This window comes from Rhincodon typus, chromosome 38 (genome assembly GCF_021869965.1).
Source record: "Rhincodon typus isolate 14 chromosome 38, sRhiTyp1.1, whole genome shotgun sequence".
In the NCBI taxonomy this organism is placed as follows: Eukaryota; Metazoa; Chordata; class Chondrichthyes; order Orectolobiformes; family Rhincodontidae; genus Rhincodon; species Rhincodon typus.
The window spans coordinates 12,470,923-12,495,296 of record NC_063369.1 but is presented as its reverse complement, the minus strand read 5'-3'; the positions used below and the strand labels follow the sequence as shown (position 1 = coordinate 12,495,296).

Here is a 24,374-nt window from a genome sequence, read left to right as displayed (position 1 = left end):
CCAATTAAGCAAGATCCTTATAGACTTAACTCTCTAAAGTTGGCACTGGTTGAAAGACAATATGATCAAAGTCAGTTGCAGTGAATGCAGCATACCCATAGTAAGCGTGCCAAAACTACAGGGGACCCAATGAATATGTGTGGATTATCACGATGTCAATGCAGTTAAAAAATCTGATTCATATCCTTTTCCACGTTTGGAAGACTATATTGAGAAGATGGGACAAGCAACTTATATTTCTAAATTAGACTTACTCAGAGGCAGGCACCTTTATCCAAAAGAACAAAGGAAATTTTGGCTTTCGTGATGCCGAATGGACTGTACCTGTTTTAAGTCATGCCATTTGTGCCAGCCACATTTCAGACACTAGCCAATAAAATCATTTCAGGATTACCCAATTGTGAGATGTACATCGACGATCAGGTGATTTTGCAGTCACATATGGAGGGAATATTTGGAGCATCTGCTGGAATTGTTTGATTGACTTTGGGAGGTGGGCTTGGTGGTAAACCTGGCTAAGAGTGAGGTCGCAGAAGCCCAAGTCACATTCCTGGTCCATGTTATTGGACGTGGACAGATGGCTTCACGGGATGTGAAAACAAAGGTTATTGGGGAGTTTCCAATGCCACCTACAAAGAGGAAATATGACGATTCCTGGGTTTGAGAGATTTTATTATCAGAAGTTCATACTGAATTTTAGCAGAGTGGTTGCTCCACTGACTGACTTTTTGAAGAAGTGCAGAAAATTTCAGTGGTCAGAGAAATGTCAGAAGGCTTTGACAGCCTGAAAGCCGTGTTAATCATTGCTTTAGTGTTAGCCACACCGAATTACACAAAGCCATTCAAGGTGGTTATTAATGCGAGTGGTGTGGGTGTTGGTGCTTTACTCTTGCAAGAAGACGATGAGAAGATACAAAGACCTATTGAGTATTTTTCCAGAAAACTGAATAATCATCAATAGAATGAGACCTTGAGCTTGGTGTCGGCATTGCAACATTTCAGCATTTATATTGCCAGTAATGTGTCTGAGACAATTGTATATACTGATCACAACCCCTTGAACTTTTTGGAAAAACTTAAGGATAAAAATTGCAGACTATTTAGACGAAATTTATTATTGCAGCCATTTAATTTGAAAAGTATACACGTGGCAAGATGACAGAACATAATTGCTGAAGCGTTTTCTCAACTTTGATGTAGGAAGATGGAGGTGTTCACTGGCAGGAATAAACATACTGAAGTGGACAGTAGAAGGGAACGTTTGCATGCTTACAGTCAATGTAATGTAAACATATTGTGTACTATTAGCGTAGGACTAAATGGTTTTAAAAGTGAATTCAACTTTGTATGCTGATGATTTTTTTAAGGGGGGAGATGTGACAATACTATGGCTTTACATGGTGTATTTTGTCCTGGGTTTTATTTTGAAGAGTAATTTTAAGTCTGAGGTGGTGAACTGTCCATCGAAAACCCATAGCTGTGAGGCCTCATTTTTTTTTTCAAAGTAGGAACAGAAGCAGCTTGAATGGGTGGGGCCATCTCCCACAGAACCAGGATGTTTTAGTTTTACTGTGTCCTTACCAGCAGTTGCTGGGATTTTGAAGCTGTGTGTGGAAGTTGTTTTCTTTTTCCTCTCTCAGTTACAGATAAAAGCTGGGGTTTCTACTTCCAGAATACAAACAGAACAGCTGGGACTTGTATTTTAACATAGTTTATGAATAAAGTGTGTTTTGCTTAACATCAAATAGTCTGACCAATTGAATTGCATCTGGAATGCAACACCTTACACTTATGTTTAAAATAAGATAAAAGTTAGGATCTAGACGATCTTCTGAAAATAGTTTGAGGGGGTTTGGCCTGGCCTATAACACTTAGTTCTTAATTTGGCTTTTAAAAGTTTTATACTGGTCTTTTAGTTTGTAACCTGTAAATGTTTCCCCTATTGACATCCAATTTGAAAGTAACCTATAATAGGTGCAAGGTCCCTGATCTTGGGCTTCAATTAGTTCTGTTTGAAAAAACACTCTACAAACTAGGAGCCAAAAAAGGCAAGTAAAAAGCACCTCTTCCCCTCTGCACTGAATTCTCACGCTGCCTCCAAACATCCTGAACTATATAGTCACTTCGGCTGTGTCTCACTTGGGTTCCTTTAATTTGCTGTCATTGTCAATCCCAGCCCATCTTCAAAGCCAGAGATAAGAAAGACTGTGAACTGACAGGACTGAGTAAGGCAGTGAGTTCAATGCAGCTTGGGTCTAACAACAGAGTCTATTTAAACATGTCACTAGGTGTGACAGCAAACAGAATCTATTTTACACCAACATTGTCTATCATCTCCATTGTAATCAGGCCTCTATATGTAGTATAAAATGAAATCACATTTGGTCATAAATATTACTCAATGTCCCTATAGGAGTAATAACAGTAAAAAAAAACTTTATTCTATTAAGATACAACTGGTTAAGAATTGTAATTAACTACAAAACAGACCAGAAAATTTCAAGAACATGTTCTGTGCAAACATAATTTTACTGCAATTTTAAGTCCTGTCAATCAATATTTCCACTTCAATCATGAATTTTCTAAAAACATGTTTGGCATATAACAAATCCAAAATGCAGGGTGTGAGACCAATATCTCTAATACACCATATTGTCATTCAGCTTGTAAAGAGACACTGGAGCTAAAGCAAGCAAGTCAGAAGACCAAAGGGGTTGCCATTAGCGCCGAAACACCCAGGGTAGGGTGGGAACATGATCATGATTTTCAATACCTTCAATGTGTACATATATGGGTGTTTTGTGTGTATTTGTTAAATCTATGTTTCTGCTAGGCTCTGCATGTGGTTTGCAATATGTATGACAATGTGCATGCCTCTGTGTCAATATCATTCATGTATACATTTGTCTGTATGACTGTGCATGTGTGTGACCTTACCAGTGAAGCTCACAACCCATAAAAGAATGAAGAAAAAGCAACAACTTACGTGATGAAAAAACATCCTGTCTGGCAAAGCTGAAAAGCCAACAAAACACAAATCCAATTTTCTAGACATAGTGCAAGCTGTACTCACAGACAGACAGAGAGACACAGACACACAAACCCCGGACAATCTTGTCACTGTCATCTCTCGAGTCCTCAGGAGGGTTATGTTGTCTTAGTCTGGTTGAGAAAATAAATGAGGATTCTTATTACTTGCCCCTCTTCGATCTGGCAGATATTTAAGAGACATAATTGCCCTGAAACCCCTCGGGTGGTAATGATCACTATCGTGCCTTGGCACATAGAGCCATGCTGATGTCTGCTGGGGTTTGCACGGTCAGTGGGAGACTATATGATGTAGGATCAGAGGTAGGCCATTCAGCCCACTGAGCAGGGCATCTCAGCAGCGAAGGTTGGGAGGGGACTGACAGTTTTCGGAGTGAAGTGACAAAGCACATCTGCCCAGGCCCACTGGAAAAGTTGGCACCCAGTTGGGGTGTGAAGATGAAGGGCCCAAGACCTCTGTACCATCCATGCCTCTCTCTAACTCCTGAGCAAGAGTTTTATTTTGCCCACAGGTAGCCCACTCCATCAGTGAGAGGGAGAGGAAGGAGGTGTGGTAAGGCATAAATACCCTTGTGGAGGAAGATAACACTCTCATTTACTGAGGGAACAGTCACCACTTTGAATCCAGAATACTCCAAGTTGGCCTAGGAGCAGGAGATCAAAGACTGGAGTCGCTACACTGCAGTGGAGGGAAAAGAGCTGAGTTTAAGAAAATTACAGGAAGAATTGAGAATGAGAGGGAGCTGGACAAATACACTCTTCGGGAATGACCAACACACCTCTCCACCTCCAACCCCCATCCTGTCTCCCTCCAGGTCCCACCCTTTTCTTGCCCCTTTGGGAAACAGTGCAGTCCCAGGAGCAGCTGTTAGTTTTGAGCTGGGATTGCATAGGCGTTCGGGGGAATTCCCACAGAATTTTGTTCCTAACTCGACAGGATCAGACAATGGGTTAGCAGCATTCAGCTCATACTCTGTTGCCCTTCATTCTCTCTCTATCTTGGCTTCACTCCTGTCCCATCTTGTTTGGAGGAGATAGTGGTGTCTTGGCAATGCCATTAGACCCAGAGACCCAGGCTAATTCTCCAGGGACAAGGGTTTCAATTCCACCATGGCATCTCTGAGAATGGGGCGTGAGGAACCAGGATATGCTGCTGTGGACACTGGGACGCAAAGTGAAAGTATGTCATTCTGAATCTGAGCATGGACATCACTTGATCATTCCACAAGAGAAGGTGGACAACCTTCACCTCTCAGTAATCCATCTGCACATATCCCCATGAATACAGACACATCCTGAGCTCAGACAGAAGGCTGGGAACTCAGATTAAACAGTCCGAGGTATTTGAGGTTTCTGCAAAGATGCCATCCTGAAAAGACCACAGACCAATGCTTCCTACTAGCATCCTGTGGTGGGTGAGTGGGGTGTGGAGATGGGATGGCAGGCTGGTCCAAAATGCAATTCACTAACACACATTGTCAGGGGCAAGATCAAATGAAGGATCAAACCCAAACCTATCCCCAGTACTCCCTCAACATTACGCAACATGATGAGCTCCCATACACATGATGTCATCATCGAATATGCAACTTTAAGATTGATGTCCCTTTAAGAGTTCACCATGCAAAATGAGCCAAATGGTGAGATGTTAGTACGATGACCACATGTCCCTGGCTTTCTGCACCGTAGCACTCAAGGCACAGGCTATGAAATGGGTTTAGCCTGTGTTTTATGTATTAGGGTAGGAATTAGACTCAGAGATGTTCATGTAAATGGAACGCCTTTGCTCATTTGTGTTACCTGTACCTAACACAAAAATATTACTCCAGTCATAAGCAACGTTATTTTATGAGCTCAATATATGTTACTGTTGATATTGTTTGAAGAATACAGATGCAAGATAAATATTAGTTTCTCAGAGCTTAATCCTGCCTTATGAGGAAGGATTGAGCAAGTTGGACCTGCACAATTGGAGTTGAAAAGAACAAGGTTTGTACTCTCATTGAAACATAACGTTCTGAGGGGGTCTTGACAGGGTAAACACAGTGAAGATGTTTCCCCTTGTGGGATAATCTACAATGAGGCAGCAGAGATTCAGAATAAAAGGTTAAGACAGAGATGAGAAGCAGTTTCTTCTCTCGGATGGTCATTGCCGTTTGAAATTTCCTCCCCACAGGGGGCAGAGGAGTCTGGGCCATGGAATGCATTCAAAGCAGAATTCGACTGATTATTGATGGTCAAAGGAGTCAAGGATTATGGGGGAAAGGCTAGAAAGTGGAGTTCAGAGCAGGATCAGAAGATGGAGAAGCCTATTCGTGCATACACTCATGCTGATGTTGAAGACTGTGTTGATTTTATAACACAGACTAGAACATTTTTAAAAATATTATGTTATAGCATTAATGTTTATCATTAGAATAATGTCTGCACTTATGGTTCTGGCATAAGTCAATTTACGTATGATATATAATTAAATATTGAATGCTTATATATTAATTCCATTTAGTAGGGAAAAAGCAGGAAAATATTTGTACATTTTGTATGTTCCCTTTAATTCTGATTTTTTGTTTGTCGAGACAAGTAGATGGGATAGGATTGGTAGGTGGGTTGCAGTGGATTTAGTATTGATAGGGTAAGGTGCCTAGGGTCCATGGCATCTTTCTGCCCTGCATAAAGTATTCCATAGTCAGAAGATTTGCCAACTGCTTACGAGCCAACATCATTGCATGTCACTTGACTTTTGTGCCTCACTTCTTACCTCAAGAGAACTCATCTGAACATTCGAGGTGTTGCTGGTTGAGGGTGTGCTTGACTTGATGAACCATTTCCGAACTTCATCTCTCACCTTCAACAAAATGAGGATAATTAATTCAGTCACAAAAGATTCGGTTAAGCCTGTGGAGAACCCTAGTTGCACCCAGCTCGCACACTGTGAACATTTTTGGTCTCCATGATTCAAAAGTAAACCATGGTGAAGGGGCAAAGATGAAGATTGACTAGGATGGTATCAGAACTGTGGGGCTAAGCAGGGAATATTGATGAGTTTGGGTCTGGTTTCCCCAGAACAGAGCAGGTTAGAGGGTGACTGTTGAGTAAAGAGAATTGTACTTTTATTCGTGGAATACCTACAGAGCATGTGCCCAAGGAGCTGTGTCATTGTCATGTCAGGTGACATGGGATTGGAGCCTGACTGTAAAGTTCTAGAAGATTCCTCTTTTCTGTTGTATACAGCTATCTTTAATGAGGCATATTAATGTTCATTTGCATGATTGCAGACTTGATCTTACTACAATGACCTGATGGAGGTGTCCAAGATTATGAAAGGGTTTCATAGGGCAAACTTGGAGGAGATGGTAGAGCTTGCAGGCAAGGCAAGAAGTAGGGGCCACAAAAATATAAAGTGAAGAACAACTAAATGTAAACAACATGTACACATATAATTCCACTTGACAACCAATCAGCACTCTCCTCGCTCACCGTATAAAATGTTCATATTGGTATTCTTGCAAAATGCCCTGACGAGGGCATGTGGAAAAGCTTTGCCATAGTGTGTCATTTTTCAGCAATACTCAACTAAGATAAAGCCACAAGACAATTCAGGACAAATGTCTTTATCCAAAAAATGGGGAGAATGTGGGCTGACCACAACAGGGAATATTTGAGGCGTACAGTTAAGGGAAAGCTGGTTAAAACACAAGTGAGAAGGGAGTAGAAGGCTCTATTAGTGGAATTAAACAAGAAGTGGTAGGAATAGGTTTTTGTGGAATTTAAATACTGGCATACACCAGTTGGACTGAATGGCCTTTGCCCAGTGCAATTACTTTCTAATACATTATAAGATAACTTTGCAAAATGTTGGACAGGCACTGCTGTGAAGCGAAGTAACTACATTTATATAGCACATGTATGCCATGTAACTCCATTGTGTCGCATTTTGTATGAAAGCAGTAAATGTTCCCACTAGTTCAGGTAAAACATGACTCCAGTTCATTGCATTGAAATAGTGCCAGGGGTTGGGGTAAGCCATCTCAGACTTCAGACGTTGTTATGGGCATACAGCAGGAAGACACCTGTGCCCTGGAATAATAAAAAAAATCAGCTAAAGTAGGACAGGTCACATGATAAAGCATCCTTTGCAAATCTTAAAAGTCAGGAGCAATGATCATGAAGGATTGTCGCATGCTACCTACATAACAACTAACTACAATTATATAACGCCCATAATGGTGCAGTAAAAGATGCCCAAGTCAATTCACATGATAAACACAACAGAAATCAGGAGAAATAGTGAGAATTTGGAGCTTGCTATAATAAAGTATAGTTGAGGTGACTTGTGTAGATGCAATCAAAGGAAAACTAGACATGCACATGAGGTTGAAACGAACTGAAGTTTAGAGAACATAGAACTGCACAGCACAGGAATGGGCCCTTCAGCCCACGAAGTTGTGCCAAACCTGTCGCCAAATTAAACTAATCCCTTCTGCCTGCCCTTGGTCTCTTAAATGCCCTTGTTGTATCTGTGTCCACCACCACCCTGGCAGCACATTCCACACTCCTACCATTCTCTGAATAAAAAACTTGCCCCTTACATCTCCTGTGAACTTACTCCTTCTCACCTTAAATGCATGCCAGCTAGTCTAAGATATTTCAACTCTGGGAAAATGATTCTGACCATCAACCCTAACTATGCATCTCATAATTTTATAGACTTCTATCAAGTCTCTGCCGCTCCATAGAAAACAACCCAAGTGTTTCTAGCCTCTCCTTATTGCTCATAACCTCTAATCCAGGCAGTATCCTAGTAAACATCTTCTGCACCTTCTCCAAAGCCTCCACATCCTTCCTGTAATGTGACGACCAGAATTGAATGCAGTATTCTAAGTGTGGTCTAACCAAAGGCTTATAAAACTGCAACGTGACATCCCAACTCTTGTATTCAATTCCCCGAGCAATAAAGGAAAGAATGCCATATGCCTTCTTTACCACCCCAAGGAGCTATGGACTTGAACCCCAAGATCCCTCTGTACAACGATGCTGTTCAGGGTCCTGGCCTTAACTGTACACTTTTCCTTAATATTTTATCTCCCAAAGTGCAGCGCCTCACACTTACATGGATTAAACTCCATCTGCCATTTCTCCAACTGCAACTTATCTAGATCCCACTGACCCCACAATTTCACCAATCTTTGTACTGTCTGCAAACTTACTAACCCACCCATCTACATTCTCATTCAAGTCATTTATATATATGACAAACAGCAGAGATCCCAGTATGGATCCCCACGAAACACCACTAGTCATGGACCTCCAGCCTGAAAATTGACGCTCCACCACCACACTCTGCCTTCTATAGGCAGTCCAATTCTGAATGCACACGGCAAGTCACGGTGAATCCTGTGCAACTTAATCTTCTGGGTGAGCCTACCATGAGGGATCTTGCTGAAAGCCTTACTAAAATCCATGCAGACAGCATCCACTGCTCTACCCTTATCGATCACCTTTGTCATCTCCTTGAAAAATTCAATCAAGTCAGTAAGACGTGGCCTGCCCTGCACAAAGCCATGCTGACTGTCCCTAATTAGACCATGCTTTTCAAACGTGTGTAAATCCTATCCTTAAGAATTCTCTCCAATAGCCTCCCAACCACCGATGTGAGACTCATTGGTCTACAGTTTCCTGGATTATTCCTATTCCCCTTCTTGAATACAGGAACAACATTAACTACTCACCAGTCCTCTGGGAACCCCTGCAGTGCAGTTACAAAGATCTTGGTCAAGCCCCCAACAATCTCCTCTCTTGTCTCTCGAAATAACCTGGGGTAGATACCACCAGGCCCTGGGAACTTATCACCTTAATGCCCTTCAAGAGGTCAAACACCACTTCTTTCTTGATCTCAAAATGCCTAGCATATTAGCATGCTCCACGCAAATCTTACTATCCTCCATATCCTTCTCCTGGGTGAATACTGACGCAAAGTACTCATTTAGGATCTCACCCACATCCTCTGCCTCCAAGCACAAGTTCCTTCCTTTATTCTTGAGTGATCCTACCTTCTCTCTACTCATCGTCTTATTTTTAGCATATGTATAGAATGCCTTGGGATCCTCTTTAATCCTACTCACCAAGGTCATTTCATGACCTCTTCTTGCTGTCTCAATTCCCTGCTTAAGTTCCTTCTTGGTTTCTTTATATTCCTCATGGGCCCTGTCCAATTTTAGGTTCCTAAACCTTACATATGCTTCTTTTTCCCTTTTGACTAAATTCATAACATCCCTTGTTAGCCAAGGGTCCTTTATCTTGCCATCCTTGCCGTTCTTCTTTACTGGAACATGGCAGTCCTGAACTCTCATCAACAGGTCTGTAAACAATTCCCACATTTCAAATGAGGACTTGCCTGATAAAAGCTCCTCCCAATTAACACCCCCTACCTCCTGCCTAATACTGACATAATTTGTCCTCCCCCAATTTAGTATCATGTTTATTTATTTATAATAACCCTAGCTCTAACTCTGTATCAAAAATACAGGCCGGCCAGTCTAGCCTTGGTGGTGGGGAAGTTACGAGAAAGAATTCTAAGGTACAGAATGTATCTGTACTTGTAGACACAGATTAATCAGGGATAGTCAGCAAGGATTTGTTTAAGGGAACTTTGTGTTTGGCAAAATTGATCGAATTTTTTGAGGAGTTAACCAATTAACCATGAGTGTTGATGAGGGTTTCTGATGTGATCTGCACAGACTTTAGCAAGGCATCTGATAAAGTTCCTCATGGCAAACTGTCGAGAAAGTATCATGAGATCCAAGGCAAACTGGCATGTTGGATCCAAAACTGGCTGAGACATAGAAAGCAGATGGAGATACTAGAGAGACGTTTCTGTGGTTGGAAATCTGTCACCAGTGAGATTCCACAGGGATGTTGCTGTTTAGTGTACACTGTTGATTTGAACTTAAATATAGGAGGTATGATCAGGAAATTTGGCGATGACATGGAAATTGGTGTCGTGGTAAGTAATGAGGGGGCTAGCTGTAAACTGCAGGAGGATATCAATGGACTGGACAGCTGGGCAGAGCAGTGGCAAAAGGAATTTAACCCAGAAATGTGTGAAGTAATACACTTGGGGAGGGCGAACAAGGCAAGCGATTATAAATGGTAGGACCCTGGAAAGTGCTGAAAATCAAAGGGAACAAACACAGAAAATGTTGGAGAAACTCAACAGCTCCAGCAGCATCTGTGGAGAAGAATCAGATTAATGTTTCAATATCCGGTCTGACTCTTCAGAACTTCAGAAGATGAGAGAGACCTTCTTGTGGGCAAGCACTGGTCTGTGAGGATAGCAGAGCATGGAGCATGTGGGATACATGCTTTTATTAGCTAAGACAGAATACAAGAGCAAGGAGGTTCAGTTGGAACTGTATAAAACACTGGTTAAACCACGAAGAGAGTATTGCATGTCATTCTGGTTTTCACATTGTAGGAAGGATGTGATTGCACTAAAGAGGGCTGGGAGGAGACTCACAAGGATGTTGCCTCAGCTGGAACACCTGAGCTTTGAGGAAAGACTGGAGATGCTGGGCTTCTTTTCCTTGGAGCAGCAAAGGTTGAGAGGGAACCTGATAGAGGTGCATCAGATTATGTGGGGCGTGGATAAGGTGGATAGGAAAGTGCTTCTTCCCATTAGTAGAGAGGTCAATTACCAGGGGGTGTAGATTTAAGGTTAAGAAGTAGCAGGCTCACAGGAGAGTTGAGGAGAAATGTTTGTTATCCAGAGAGTGGTGGGAGTCTGGATGTTACTGCCTAAAGGGTGGTTGAGTCAGAAACTCTTGTAACATTGAAGCAGTATTTAATATTCACTTGCATTGCTGTAGCCATCATGACACTGGGCCAAGAGCTGAAAAGTGGGATTAATGCAGTCAGAACTTTGTGACTGGGAGGACACGATGGGCTGGATGGCTCCTTCAGTGCTGTAAGTTTCTATCGGGTTACGAGCTATGATGAACAGGGGTAGATGGAACATAAATAGCAGTACAGACTAGCTGGGCTAAATGATCTGTATGTGCAGTGAACTTTTATTTAATTCTATATTACATGATGGATCTTTGTGTCTTTTACCAAAATTAAATGGATTCAGGTTGCTACCTACTGTTAACTATTCATCAGACTGTTGGCAGTGACAGTTACTGGACAATCACTTTGCCACACAGCTAATATCTGACCCACACCCAGTTCCACTGATAAACCTATCCTTTCCTGTTCGACAAATATAGCAGGGTTTGGAGAGTCTCCAGTCGCTCCACCTGTAAAGGAGTCAGTCTTACCTGGCGATTGGAAATACAGTAGACCACGAAAATAAAGAGGCCCTGGAGAGTGTTGATGATAGTGAATAGGTAGGAGAGGAAGTTGGTGCTCTCGTTGAAATGAAATAGTCCAAGGATCCAAGTGATTCCCAGGACAAACAACCGTGCAGCTGCCTTAAGGGTCAGGGTCCTGACAAAAGGCACAAAATAAAAGAACATTCATGTTAATCCACCTCATCACAATTAAGAAAAAGGCACCCATTTGTACACTGCCTTTCACAACCTCAAGGAGTTTCCAAAGAGCACAGTAGCCTTTGAAAAACTCTGCTGTGTTGACACTGTTGCAATACAGGAAACGTGGCAGCTAATTTGCATGCAGAAAGTTCCTGTCAATAGCATTGTGAACATCTATGTTTGGTGTTGTTACCTGAGAGATAATTATTGGCCAGGACATTAGGGAGATGTTTTGTTGCAATTGTGCAATAGATGTTTTACATGCAGCTGAAAGAGCAGACTGGTCTTCAGTTTGATGCTTCATCTGAAAGAGGGTACCTCTGATAGTGAAGCACTCCCTCTGCACGGCATTGGGGTCTAACCCCAGCCCTGCACCATCGACCTCTCAAGAGAAAGGTAGAATGGACCATTGCAGGGTGATCTCATTTCAGCCACTGCTACTGGGTGGGAGTGAATCACGCTGTGACCTGAAGGCAGTGGGCCATGAATTTTCTGCTGATACTTACGTGGTGTCTTTAATCTTTGACACATTCACATCACGTGTGGACAAATGATGTCTCAGTAAGCAGAGTGTCCAGACGTACAACACCATATTCACCTGGAGAGGGAGAGAAACAAAAGTTGGGAAGCAAAGTCCAAACGATATTTTCCAAAGTCTCAGTGCACAGAATGCTCTCTGCCTAACCATCCCTGTTCTTTGTCGTCCAATCTTTCTCCTTGCACTTAATGGCTGTTAGTCATTGGGATGTGGGCACAACTGGCCTGGCCAACACTTGTCGCACGTTCCTTATTGCCCTGAGAAGGTGATAGTGAGCTGTCTTCTTGATCTGCTGTCGTCCAGAGTTCAATGGTTGCTTAGACAGGGTTCAGCCAAATATCTTTTCGATTTAATTCAGCTGATACACCGGTGACTCAAACCACACTGCTAACTTCATACCAGTAACACATCCAGCCAGAGGAGGAGATTTTGGTATAGTGGTGTTGTCACTCGACCAGTAATGCAGAGACTCAGAAAATGGCTTGGGATTTGAGCTCAAATCCCACCAAGATAAATAATGAATTCTGTTGATTGTCATCAAAAATGTAGTCCCAGATGGGTGTGTCACAATATGCCTGGACAGGTTGATAAAAATATCTACACCCAGTCAAGTTCTCATCCAGTTATCCCTTAAGTAACACAGGTTTCATTTGGTCTCACGTGTACCTTCCAGCATGATAACATTATATTGTTGTCCTGAAAAAGTTTTTTTCCATTTGATACAACTGAATGTGTGTCAGGATTGTTTAGCTCAGTTGGTTGGACAGCTGGTACAGAGTAACACCAACAGTGTGGGTTCAATTCCCAGACCAGGTGAGGTTACTGTGAAGGTCCCACCTTATCAAACTCTTTCCCCATCGCCTGAGGTGCGATGATCATCAAGTTAAACCTCCACCAGTTATCTGTCTCTCGTGAGAGAGCAGCTCTATTGACTATTCAGGCTGTGGCAACTTTACCTTTATAACTTGGTGTCTTTCTTAGCTGGTTAAGTGTCAATAACACTTGCAGTATCTAGAGTCAAATGTAGACCAGACCAGGTAAGGTTGGCAGATTTCCACCTTGAAGGACATTACTAACTGTTCAGTACGGCAGTCATTTATTTTCAATTATCTTTTGTTTAAAACTCCTCTCTTCTCCGCTTCTTTTGCCTGTGAATATGACCTGTGATATTTGAGGGTGAGCAAACACCAGAAAGACACATACCACAATCACAAGGCAGACTGGCCCTTGGAAACTCCATCGAAAGCCCCGCTCTAAGCTCAGCCAGCAGCTGTGAGAACCAAAGAATTCATTACTACATGTCATCCAGCCATTGAAGTACCTTTGCAATGTCATCACTATTGTCATGTAGAAAACACAGAAACCAGTGTGTGCACAGCAAGCTCTCATGTGATAGTTGTAGTGTAAGGGGTTTTCTGAATGATATGCAAATGAGCCATAGTATACATCATCTTAGGAAGTGATATAATGTCACATGATATGACCATGGCCTTGCTCTTGACTACAGCTTGGTGGCAGGATACAGTCCCCATTATTATTTGTTACTTTCGGTTATGTTCTAAAATATTAATCTCTTGCACCTGGCCTCAGCAGACATTGTAGGTATTTGTCAACACAACAAAATCAACAATATTATAAAGTAGGAACAACTGACAATTTTACAACAATGACCAGGTATTAATGAATTAATGTTTTAATGAACTGAAAATGAAAAATGCTTGAGATCACACTGGGTCATGCAGCATTCATAGAGAGAAAGTAAGCTAATGTTTTGAGTCTAGACGACTATTCATCCGAGCTGAAGTGAAATGTGGAGGGTGTAGCATTTATGCAATTGTTGGGGGGATGTTTGGAATGCTGGGGAAGAAAGGATGTTGATAGTTCAGACTAAGCAATTGGAATGTGACAATAGCAGAATAATGGTGGGTCCAAATGCCAAACTTGAAAGAACAAATGATCCCACTGGGGTGGGGTAAGGGGAGAGAGGGTGACAGAGAATGTACAAGCAAAGCTAAAAGAAAAGGAAGAATTGGGTTCACAATTTGAAGGTGTTGAACATAATATTGAGCTCAAAAGGTTGTAAACGGCCTAATTTGGAGATGAGATGTTGCTCCCCGAGTTTGCACTATGATTCACTGGAGCATTGCAGCATCCCGAGGAGAGACAAGTGGACAAGTGAGCAAGACGCTGTGGTAAAATGACCAGCTATGGGATCATCGCGTTTTGCTCACATGTCCACTTGTCTGTCCTCGGCCCATTTCTGAAGAAAGGTCCGACCCAAAACGTCAGCTTTCCTGCTCTTCTGATGCTACCTGGCCCGCTGTGTTCCTCCAGCTCCACACTGTGTTATCTCATCTTCAAACGAAGCCGTTTACAACGTTTTGGGCTCAATATTGAGTTCAACACCTTCAAACTGTGAACCCATTCCTTCCCTTTCTTTCAGCTTTGCTTGTTACATTCTCTGTCACCCTCTCTCCCTTCCTCCACCCCAGTGGGGCCGTTTGTTCTTTCAAGTTTGGCAGTTAGACACACCATTGTTCTGCTATTCTCACATTCTGATGACTTAATCTAAACTATCAACATCCTTTCTACCCCAGCACTCCAAACATCCCCCCAGACCCCCGCTACTGCACACTTCACTTCAGCTCTGATGAAGTCAACTAGACTCAAAACACTAGCTAGCTTTCTCTCTATGGATGTTGACTGACCCCCTGTGATCACCAGCACTTTCCTCAGATTCAGTTCAGATTCCAGCATCTGCAGTAATTTGCTCCGGTAACGTTTTAATGAAGGATACACGAATTCTAGGACTTTAGCGAGACTTCCCCCACCCCTTCTCCAGCCTCTCATTAGGAGCCAATGAAAATAAAGTCAAATAGATGTGAAGGGGCTGCTGACTTGTTTTATATTTATGACAGAAAATTAGGGCCAACCTATCAACAGGGTCCCTAGACAATGAAGAGTAATGAGATTTTTGATACTGAAAATGCCATTCCCAAAACTCCAGGTAAAAGTAAATTCAGAAGATTTGGAGTCAAAGCTGTGACACGATTACAGCTGGAGCAATGCTATGCAGTTTTGGTCTCCTTATCTAAGGAAGGATGTATATTTTCTAATCAACATATTCAGAGATGTTATTACACACATCTGGAGCAGATGGGTCTTGAGGACCCCTGACACAGAGGTCGAACGAAAGTTCTGGGACACAGTCCAGCAACTAGTGATAGGCAAACAAAATCTTGCGATGTGAGAAAAAACATTTTCACACAGCATCTCATGCACACAACTTGGTTACAGAGTGGCACCCTGCACTGTAGGGAAGGCTGCAATCCTGGGGGCAGGGTCAATTGAAGCAATCAATGGGACCTTACATGATTTATTAATGGATAATAATGGTGTGAACAGAAATGGGGAAAAGGCAGGAGATTGGCTGTAGGTAAAAGAGCCAGACTAGATAATAGAGCCGGCCGAAATAACAGAGCTGGTGCAGGCACTATGTGCTCCATGGTCTCCTTCTGAGCTGTAATCCTTCTGTGATTTTATAAATTGGCTTCTGGAATGAGAGGGCTGTCATATGATGAGGCTGAGTACAGTTTTTTTTAAAGGGATTCAAAGAAAATGCTAGTCCAGTCGTAACTATGTAACCACTGCTTTTTGTCATAGTTCACCTGGTTCACTAATGCTCCTTTGGGGAATCTATCATCCTCACGCGGTCTGGTCTACACGTGACTCCAGATCCACAGCAATGTGACTGACTCTTAACTGCCCTCTGCCAATTAGGGACGGGCATTAGACACTGGCATAGCCAGTAATGCCCACACCCCACGAAAAATAAAAGTACAGAATAGTGAAACATTGAGACATACAAGATTCTGGAGGATCCCGTCAGAGTAGACACAGAGGCTTGATACAACAAGTTATGTCCTTCTGTGCTGTTGATTCTGTGATGTCAACTAAACGTAAAATTACTCACTGTTCGTCTGATCCATAGCCATAGGGATAGATTGCTGCTGATATAATTACAATCAGCGCAGAGACAGCGTAGCCAGAAGGATACAGGTACCTCCGTCTGATGATATATGTGTGAGTAAACTTTGTGACTGTGAGGTGTCTGCACACAATGAAGATCTGCAAAGCATCCAGGAACATCCAGGCAAAGACAGTTAGAAAGAAGTAATGGAGGCACCCCGCAACCAGGGCACAAACCACCTGGAGGGAAGATCAGAATAAGTGGTTAGGTTCAGCAGAGTAAAAACACACAGCGACAAAGGCAGATAGAGAGAAACACAGGCGGACACACAAACACGGTAAACACAAAGGCAAACACTGTGAAGGCAGATGTAACACACAGATACAGAGAGACACACAGAAAGAAACAGGTCTGGAAAGACACACAGAGATCACTTGGACAGATAAACAAGCAGACTCACTTTGAAATAAACAGGACACACACAGACAGAGACAAGAGGCACATTTAGATAACACTCACAGGCAGAGACATCCACAGATAAACACACAGACAGTACAGTCAGAGGGACACAATGATAAACACACAGATAATAAATTCGCAGAAACACAGAGATAAAGACATAGACATGGGTACAGATACGAATACAGACGATTGTAGATACAAGCCAAGACAGACAGACAAAAATATACACACAGTCACAGTCAGAAGCAGGCACACAAAGATGGGCAAAGACACAGAGAGAAACATGGTAATAAATAGGGGTTTTGTGAAATCTCTAGCTCCATGGTTTGATGTGTAATTTATAATGATGGGGCAGAGTCCATTGATTTTAAAGATTGTAGGACTTTCAGCAGGGCCCCAACCTACTATTACACTTCCAACAGACAGAGGAGGATGGAATAATGGAAGTTATATTGTTGAGCAGTAGGTGCTCTCTTGAGCTGAGATAGAATAGTAAACAGTGAGGATGATAGCTTTAGTTTACAAAAGGATATAGACAGGCAAATCAGATGGACTGGAATTCAATCTGGATAAATGTGAGATGATGCACTTGGGCAGAACAAACAAGGCAAGGGAATACATGATGAATGGTAAGACTCTGGGAAGCACCGAGGATCAGAGAGACCTTGGTTAGCATGTCCACCAGTCTCTTAAGTTAGCAGGACAGATAGATAAAAGTAATTAAGAAGGCATATGAGATGCTTGCCTTTAGTCGAGGCACAGAATTTAAGAACAGGGAGATTATGCACGAACTTTTAGGGCACAACTAAAGTACTGTGTGCAATTCTGTAATCCATATTATAGGAAGGATATGACAGCATCGGAGAGGGTGCAGAGGAGATTTACTAGAACGAGATAGTAAGAACTGCCGATGCTGGAGTCAGAGATAACAGTGTGGAGCTGGAGGAACACAGCAGGTCAAGGCAGCATCAGAGGAGCAGGAAAGCTGACTTTTCCGTTCGGGACCATTCTTCAGAAAGAAGGGTCTGAAGAAGGATCCCGACCCGAAACATCAGCTTTCCTGCTCCTCTGATGCTGTCTGACCTGTTGTATTCCTCCAGCTCCACACTGTTATCTCTAGATTTACTAGGATGTTGCCTGGACTGAAGTTATGAAGAAAGATTAGACAGACTGGGGTTGTTTTCCAGAGGAGACAGAGAAAGGACATGATTGCAATGTTTAAAGTTAAGAAGGCATAAAGAGAATTGACAGGGAGAAATTTTTCACCTTGAGGGGTGGATCAATGACCAGGAAGATTTAAGGCAAGGGCTAGGAAATGTAGAGGAGATGTGAGGAAAACATTTTTTTTATCCAGAGGGTGTGGGGAACCTGAAACACACTGCCTATGATGATGGGAGAGGCAGAAACCGTCATAACTTTCAAGAAGTATTTAGATGTGCACTTATGATGTCAAGGCATACAAGGCTATGGGCCAAGGGCTGGAAAATGGGATTAGAATTGTTAGTTGGTTGTTTTTCACTGGTGTCGATGCAATGGCCCGAAACGCATTTTTTTTGCAGTGTAGATCTCTATGACTCTTAAAGTGTTATTCCATATCTTATTGCACGTCTCGACGATGACAGCAAATGGAATTCCCTTCACAATCCCAACTAGGGATGTGCAGGATACAGACTGAGATCTGAGTGGGGCCAGGAAGGACTTAGGGCTGGGTTCGACTTCCAGAACCATATCAGAACCAATTCTGGAATTGCTGTGGAATGGATACAGGAACGAAGCATGAGCTGGCACTGAGGTCCCTCCCATGGAGACTCCTCTGTGGTCCCCATTCATTGTGGCATACAGGACCAGTGCCAAAACTGATGAAGCAACTGATCAGCCAATCCTTAGGATATTTCTCTGTTCCTTTAAGTGTCTGACTTCGTCCTCTGATAAGGAAGGACTGGCGGAAATCTGGGACTGGACAATGGATGAGCATGCTCTTTGCTAACAAGAAACTCACTGGGAGCTCACCAAGGATATTAAATGGAACAAAATGCCACATTCACCAGCACCTCAGTCTAAAAATGCCAGCAAGAGCAGGGCACTGGGGCAACTTTCCTCTTTCCTTACAAGTTTTGATCTTTCACGCAGCAGTGGGGACAAGGTTAGAACGAATATTAGTTCAGCCCTTCTGTAGGACTCTCCAAACCTGTGACTGCAACCATCTAGAAGGACAAGGGCAGCAGATACAAGGGAACATCACCACCTGCAAGATCCCCTCGGAGTCCCAATCCATCCTGACTTGGAAATATATCACTGTTTCCTCACTGATGCTCGGTCTGAATCCTCCCGAATGGTACTCCATGCGTGTGTGTGTCCCGACACCACACGAACTGCAGCGGCTCGAGAAGGCAGCTCACCATCACCTTCTCCGGGGTAGCCAAGGATGGTGATATCAAACACAGCAAAGAGCGGATCAAGGGTCAAAACCAGAGTAAGGAGAATTAAGAATGAGTTCAGCCGGATTGAGAGCGTTCATTTGAGAAATAAGTGGCGTACAAAAACCTGCATGAGATACTTGAGCAAAACAAAGTTAATTTTTCTATTCAATCTGGGCATTAGCTGTCAGATAACTTAACCAGCAATGCTGGGTTATGAAGAAGCAGCCTGCATGTAGTGTTGGAAGATCTGGAGTGTTTTAAACCGATGAAGCTGAAGATTGGAGATTGAATCAGAAGGGACCAAAACTAAGATATCTACGAAGGTTTGATAAGATGAGTGGATAGCTCAGGGAGACAGGACAGGGAAAGGCTGAGCATGGATGAGAAGTCTGGGCTCATAAGAACATATGAAATAGGAGCAGGAGTAGGCCATTTGGCCCATGAAGCCTGCTTTGCCATACAATATGATCATGGCTCATCTTTTCAAGGACTCACACCATCTCCCTCAGGTCAGTTGCCTATCTGAGGGAGGCAGTCCATGAGCCAGCTTTCTCACCTTGTTTGTCACATGGATTCCTGTCAGGAAGATGAGCTGTGCCAGGAAGAGGTTGATGCTCAGGTGCTTGTACACCATGATATTGGCCTTTTGGATAGAGCGGCACTTTGTGAACACAACGATGGAGGCGGCGAGGCACAGCAGGGATATTGTGAGCCCGACTGTGCTGATCAGCAGCAAGGACCAGCCTTCCTGCAGCAACGACAAAAAGGGAATCATATGCTGGGGCTCAGCTGTTTGGATGCTCTCACAGAATTACATTGGGTGTACAGCACAGAAACAGGTCATTCAGACCATCAGGCCCATACTGATGTTTATATTCCATACAAGCCTAGTCACTATCTCTTGACATCTCATTCTATCAACATGAGAACGTTCTGTTCCCTTCTCCCTCATCTATTTATCTAGCTTTCCTGTAAACGCATCAACATTATTCACCTCAGTCATTCCGTGTGGCAGTGAGTTTCATCTCCTAATCATTCTCTGTGTAAAGAGGTTTGTCCTGAATTCCCTGCTTTCTCAGCTTTGGTCAGGGGATGTGGGCATCACTAACATGCCCACCCTATTTAACCACCCATAATTGCTCTTGAGAGGCAGTTAAGAATCAACCAAATTGACTCTTGGTCTGGAGTCACAGACTGGGTAATGATGGCAGATTTCCTTTCCCCAAAGGACATTAACGAACTACATTTCTTTTTTCCCAGCAATTGATGATGGTTTCATGGTGACCTTCACTGAGACTAGTATTCAATTCCAGATTTTAGTAATTATGTTCAAATTCCACCAGATGCCTCAGTGGGATTTAAACCAACAAAAGAAGAACATTAGCCTGGGCCTCTGAATAATGAATCTATTCACATGACCGCAAATATAAAGTATTTAAGTCGTCATAGTCCTCCCAGAGCATAGGGCTGCTCTTGCATCAGAGAAAGAGGGAGAGAAAGGGAGAGAGAGACAGAGGCGACTGGTGGTGGTTTAACCTGAGGGTTAACATGGCACAGGTAAGGAGAGAGTGTGTGAAAGCGAGTCCTTTATGGTAACCTTAGCCAGTGCAGGAACTGGACCCACACTGTTGGTGTCACTCTGCATCACAAACCAACTGTCCAAGGTAACTGACCCTACACCACAAACATACAGACATATGAACACACGAGTACAAAGAACAAAACAGCACAGGAACAAAACAGCATGCGCCAACACATTTTGCCCTTCCATACCAAAACTTTCTTCACTTACAGGATCCATCTCCCTCTGTTCCCCTACTATTCATGTATATGTCCAGGTGTTTCTCAAATGCTGCTATTGTGTCTGCTTCCACCACTTCCTCTGGCAGCACATTCCAGGCACTCACCACCCTTTGAGCGAAAAACTTGCTTCTCACATCTCTTTTAACTGCCCCCCAACCACCTTAACCTTGAACCTGTGTTCCTAGTAAGTGAACCCTCCACCCTGGGAAAAAAAAGCCTCATACTTTCGACTCTATCCATGCCATTTGCAATGTTATAAACTTCTGTCAGGTGACCCCTCAACCTCCTGCGTTGCAGTGAAAATAAACCCAGTCTATCCAACCTTTCTTCGTAGCTAAAATCCCTCATACCAGGCAACATCCTGGTAAACACGTTTTGTAACCTCTCCAAAGCATCCACATCCTTCTGGTAGCATAGTGACCAGAACTGTATGCAACTGTATTCCAAGTGTGGCCTAATAAAGCTGCAGCATAACTTGCCTATCCTTACGCTCAATGCCCCTTCCAATGAAGGCAAGCATGCCATAAGCCTTTTTTACTACCTTATCTACCTGCGCTGCCACCTTCAGTGATCTGTGGACCCACACACCCAGACTTCTCTGCATATCAATACTCCTAAGCGTTCTGCCATTCACTGTATAATTTCCACCTGTACTTGACTGTCCAAAATGCATCGCCTCACATTTGTCCGGATTATACTCCATCTGCCATTTTTCTGCCCATGCCTCCAAATGATCTATATCCTGTTGTAACCTCTGACAATCTTCCTCACTATCTGCAATGCCACCAATCTTTGTATCTGAGTAAGGAACAGGAGTAGGCTATTTCGCCTCTCAAGCCTGTTTCATTATTTAATATGATCATGGGAGATCTGACTGTACAAAAACAAAGTTGCTGGAAAAGCTCAGCAGGTCTGGCAGCATCTGTGGAGGACAAAACAGAGTTAACATTTCGGGTCCAGTAACCCTTCCTCAGAACTGAAGGTGGCTGGGAAAACGTCAGTTTATATGCAGAAAATAGGGAGGTGGGTGGCGTAGGGAGTAAACGATAGGATAGAGCCCAAAGAGAGAGAAAGACAGTTGGACAGACAAAGGAGTTGCTAACGATCAGTCTGAGAGGGTGAATAGTTGTTAATGGGGACTGTTAGTGACTAACAACGGGGGTGTGTAGTGGCAGGCTATGTGATAACAAGGCCTGGTGTGTGGGGTGGGGGGCTGGGACATGGGAGAGTTTAGGCCCTAAAATTATTGAACTCAATATTGAGTCCGGAGGGCTGTAGGGTCCCCAAGTGGAAAATGAGGTGTTGTTCCTCCAGCTTGCGCTGGGCTTCACTGGAACACTGTAGCAAGCCGGGGACAGAGATGTTGGCCAGAGAGCAAGGTGGTGCATTGAAGTGGCAGGAAACAGGTAGTTCAGGGTCTTTTTTGCAAGCAGAATGCAGATGTTCTGCGATGCAGTCGCCAAGTCTACGCTTTGTTTCCCCAATGTAGAGGAGACCACATTGTGAGAAGCGAATGCACTAGACTAGATTCTTGGAAGTGTAGGTGAAGTGTTGCTTCACCTGGAAGGTATGTTTGGGCCCTTGAATACTGGGGAGGGAGGAGGTAAATGCGCAGGTGTTGCACCTTCGCCAGTTACAGGGGAAGGTACCGTAGGGCTGTGGGGAGGTGTTGGGGGTGAAGGAAGTATGGACCAGGGTGTCCCGGAGGGAACGGTCCCTGCGGAAGGCAGACAAGGGAGGGGAGGGGAATATGTGTCTAGTGGTGGCATCTTGCTGGAGGTGGCGGAAATGGCGTCTGATGATCTTCTGGATGTGGATGCTGGTGGGATGGTAGGTGAGGATAAGGGGAACCCTATCGCTGTTGCGGGAGGGAAGAGAAGGGGTGAGGGCAGAAGTGCGGGAGATGCGTCGAACCCGATTGAGGGGCCTGTCGACATCGGAGCTGGGGAATCCTCAGTTGAGGAAGAATGTGGACATTTCGGAGGCTCCCTTGTCGAAGTTGGCCTCATCTGAACATATGCGACGGAGACGGAGGAACTGAGAGAATGGGATGGAGTCTTTACAGGAAGTGGGGTGTGAGGATGTATAGTCCAGAGATCTGACTGTAACCTGATAACCTTTCACCTCCTATTTTGTCAAGAAATTGTGCACCTCTGCCTTAAAAATATTTGAAGATTTTTCTTCCACACACTTTTGAGGAATATACTTTTTGTCCTCTGATAGAAAAGACTTGGGCAGCATGGTGGCACAGTGGTTTATACTGCTGCCTCGCAGTGCCAGGGACCTGGGTTAAATTCCAGGCTTGGGTGATTGTCTGTGAGGAGCTTGCACGCTCTTCCTGTGTCTGCATGGGTTTCCACTGGGTGCTCCAGTTTCCTCCCTGGAAAGGAGGCCAGGGGATGTTTGGGAAGGTCATTCGAAATTAGAGAACTCAATGTTGAGTCCTCCAGGCTGTCCGGTGCCCAGGCAGAAGATAAAGTGTTATTCCTCAAGTTTGCATTCTGAATCACTGCAGCACTGGAGGAGGCCAAGGACAGACATGTCGGAGGAGGAGTGGGGGAGTAGGGGAAGCTGAAATGGACGGTAACCAGGAGGTTAGACCGGCCGTTATATTTTATCTTCCGCCAGGGCACCCTACAGCCCGGAGGGCTCAACATTGAGTTCTATAATTTCAAATAACCTTCCCACCCATTCCCCGGGTCCCTTTCCAGCCCCACCTCCTCCCTTCCATTCCACCTACTGACTCTCCCTTCCAGCTACCAACCGGATTCATCCCTCCCATTGACCAACCAGTTCGTACATACTACCAGTGTCCACCTATCACCATCATTCCGCTACTCCCCTCCCCCAGCTTTATCTGCAGCTCTCCCTACCCTCACATCCAGTCCCAAAGAAGGATAATACCTGAAACATTGACTTCTCCTTTCCTCCAGAAGCTGCCTAGCTTGCTGTGTTCCTCCAGCCTCCTGTTTGTCTACCTTGGGTTCCAGCATCTGCACCTTTTCTTTTGTCTGCAGGTTAGGTGGCTGGGACATACTAAATTGACCCATAGAGTTTAGGGATGTGCAGACTAGGAGGATTAGCCATGGTGAATGCAGGGCAATGGGTGGGTGGGCTGCTCGTCAGAGGGCTGGTGCAGAATTGATAGGCCAAATGGCCTTTTTTTCTGCAACACAAGTCTATGATTTCATCTTTGACTTAAAGGAGCAACTCCTTACTTTTAAACAGTGTCCCACAGTTCTAGATTCAAGAAGGGGCATCCTCTCCACATTATCCTGTCATGAGCCCTCAAGATCTGATAGGTTTCAATCAAGTCATCTTATTTTTCCAAACTCCAAATACAAGCCTCAACTGTCCAACGTTTCCTCCTGAGACAACCGATCTATTCCAGTTAACAGACTGGTGAAATAAAACAAAGAACTGTCGATGCTGGAGATCTGAAACAAACACAGAAATTGCTGGAGAAACTCAACAGGTCTGGCAGCATCTGTAGAGTGAAAATCAAAATCAATGTTTCAAGTCCAGTGACTTGCCACTTAGTAAACCTTCTCTGAACTGATTCATACACATGTACTTCCTTCCTTAAATAAGGAGACCAATACCGT

The 24,374-nt window shown here is 43.7% G+C and overlaps 1 protein-coding gene across 1 annotated transcript in view; it reads right to left on the bottom strand.

The window, feature by feature from the left end:
- Positions 1-1,109: 1,109 nt before the first annotated feature.
- The window catches only part of LOC109917065 (adhesion G protein-coupled receptor E1-like), a 47,390-nt gene continuing 24,125 nt past the window's right edge, over positions 1,110-24,374 (bottom strand). Inside the window, exons 12-18 of the mRNA XM_048617824.1 lie at positions 19,523-19,714; positions 16,088-16,323; positions 13,318-13,384; positions 12,083-12,174; positions 11,364-11,532; positions 5,807-5,893; positions 1,110-3,162 (exon numbers count right to left, since the gene is read on the bottom strand). Of these exons, the coding sequence (XP_048473781.1) occupies positions 3,148-3,162; positions 5,807-5,893; positions 11,364-11,532; positions 12,083-12,174; positions 13,318-13,384; positions 16,088-16,323; positions 19,523-19,714 (858 nt within the window). The 3' untranslated portion in view covers positions 1,110-3,147. The remainder of the gene's footprint in view (positions 3,163-5,806; positions 5,894-11,363; positions 11,533-12,082; positions 12,175-13,317; positions 13,385-16,087; positions 16,324-19,522; positions 19,715-24,374) is intronic.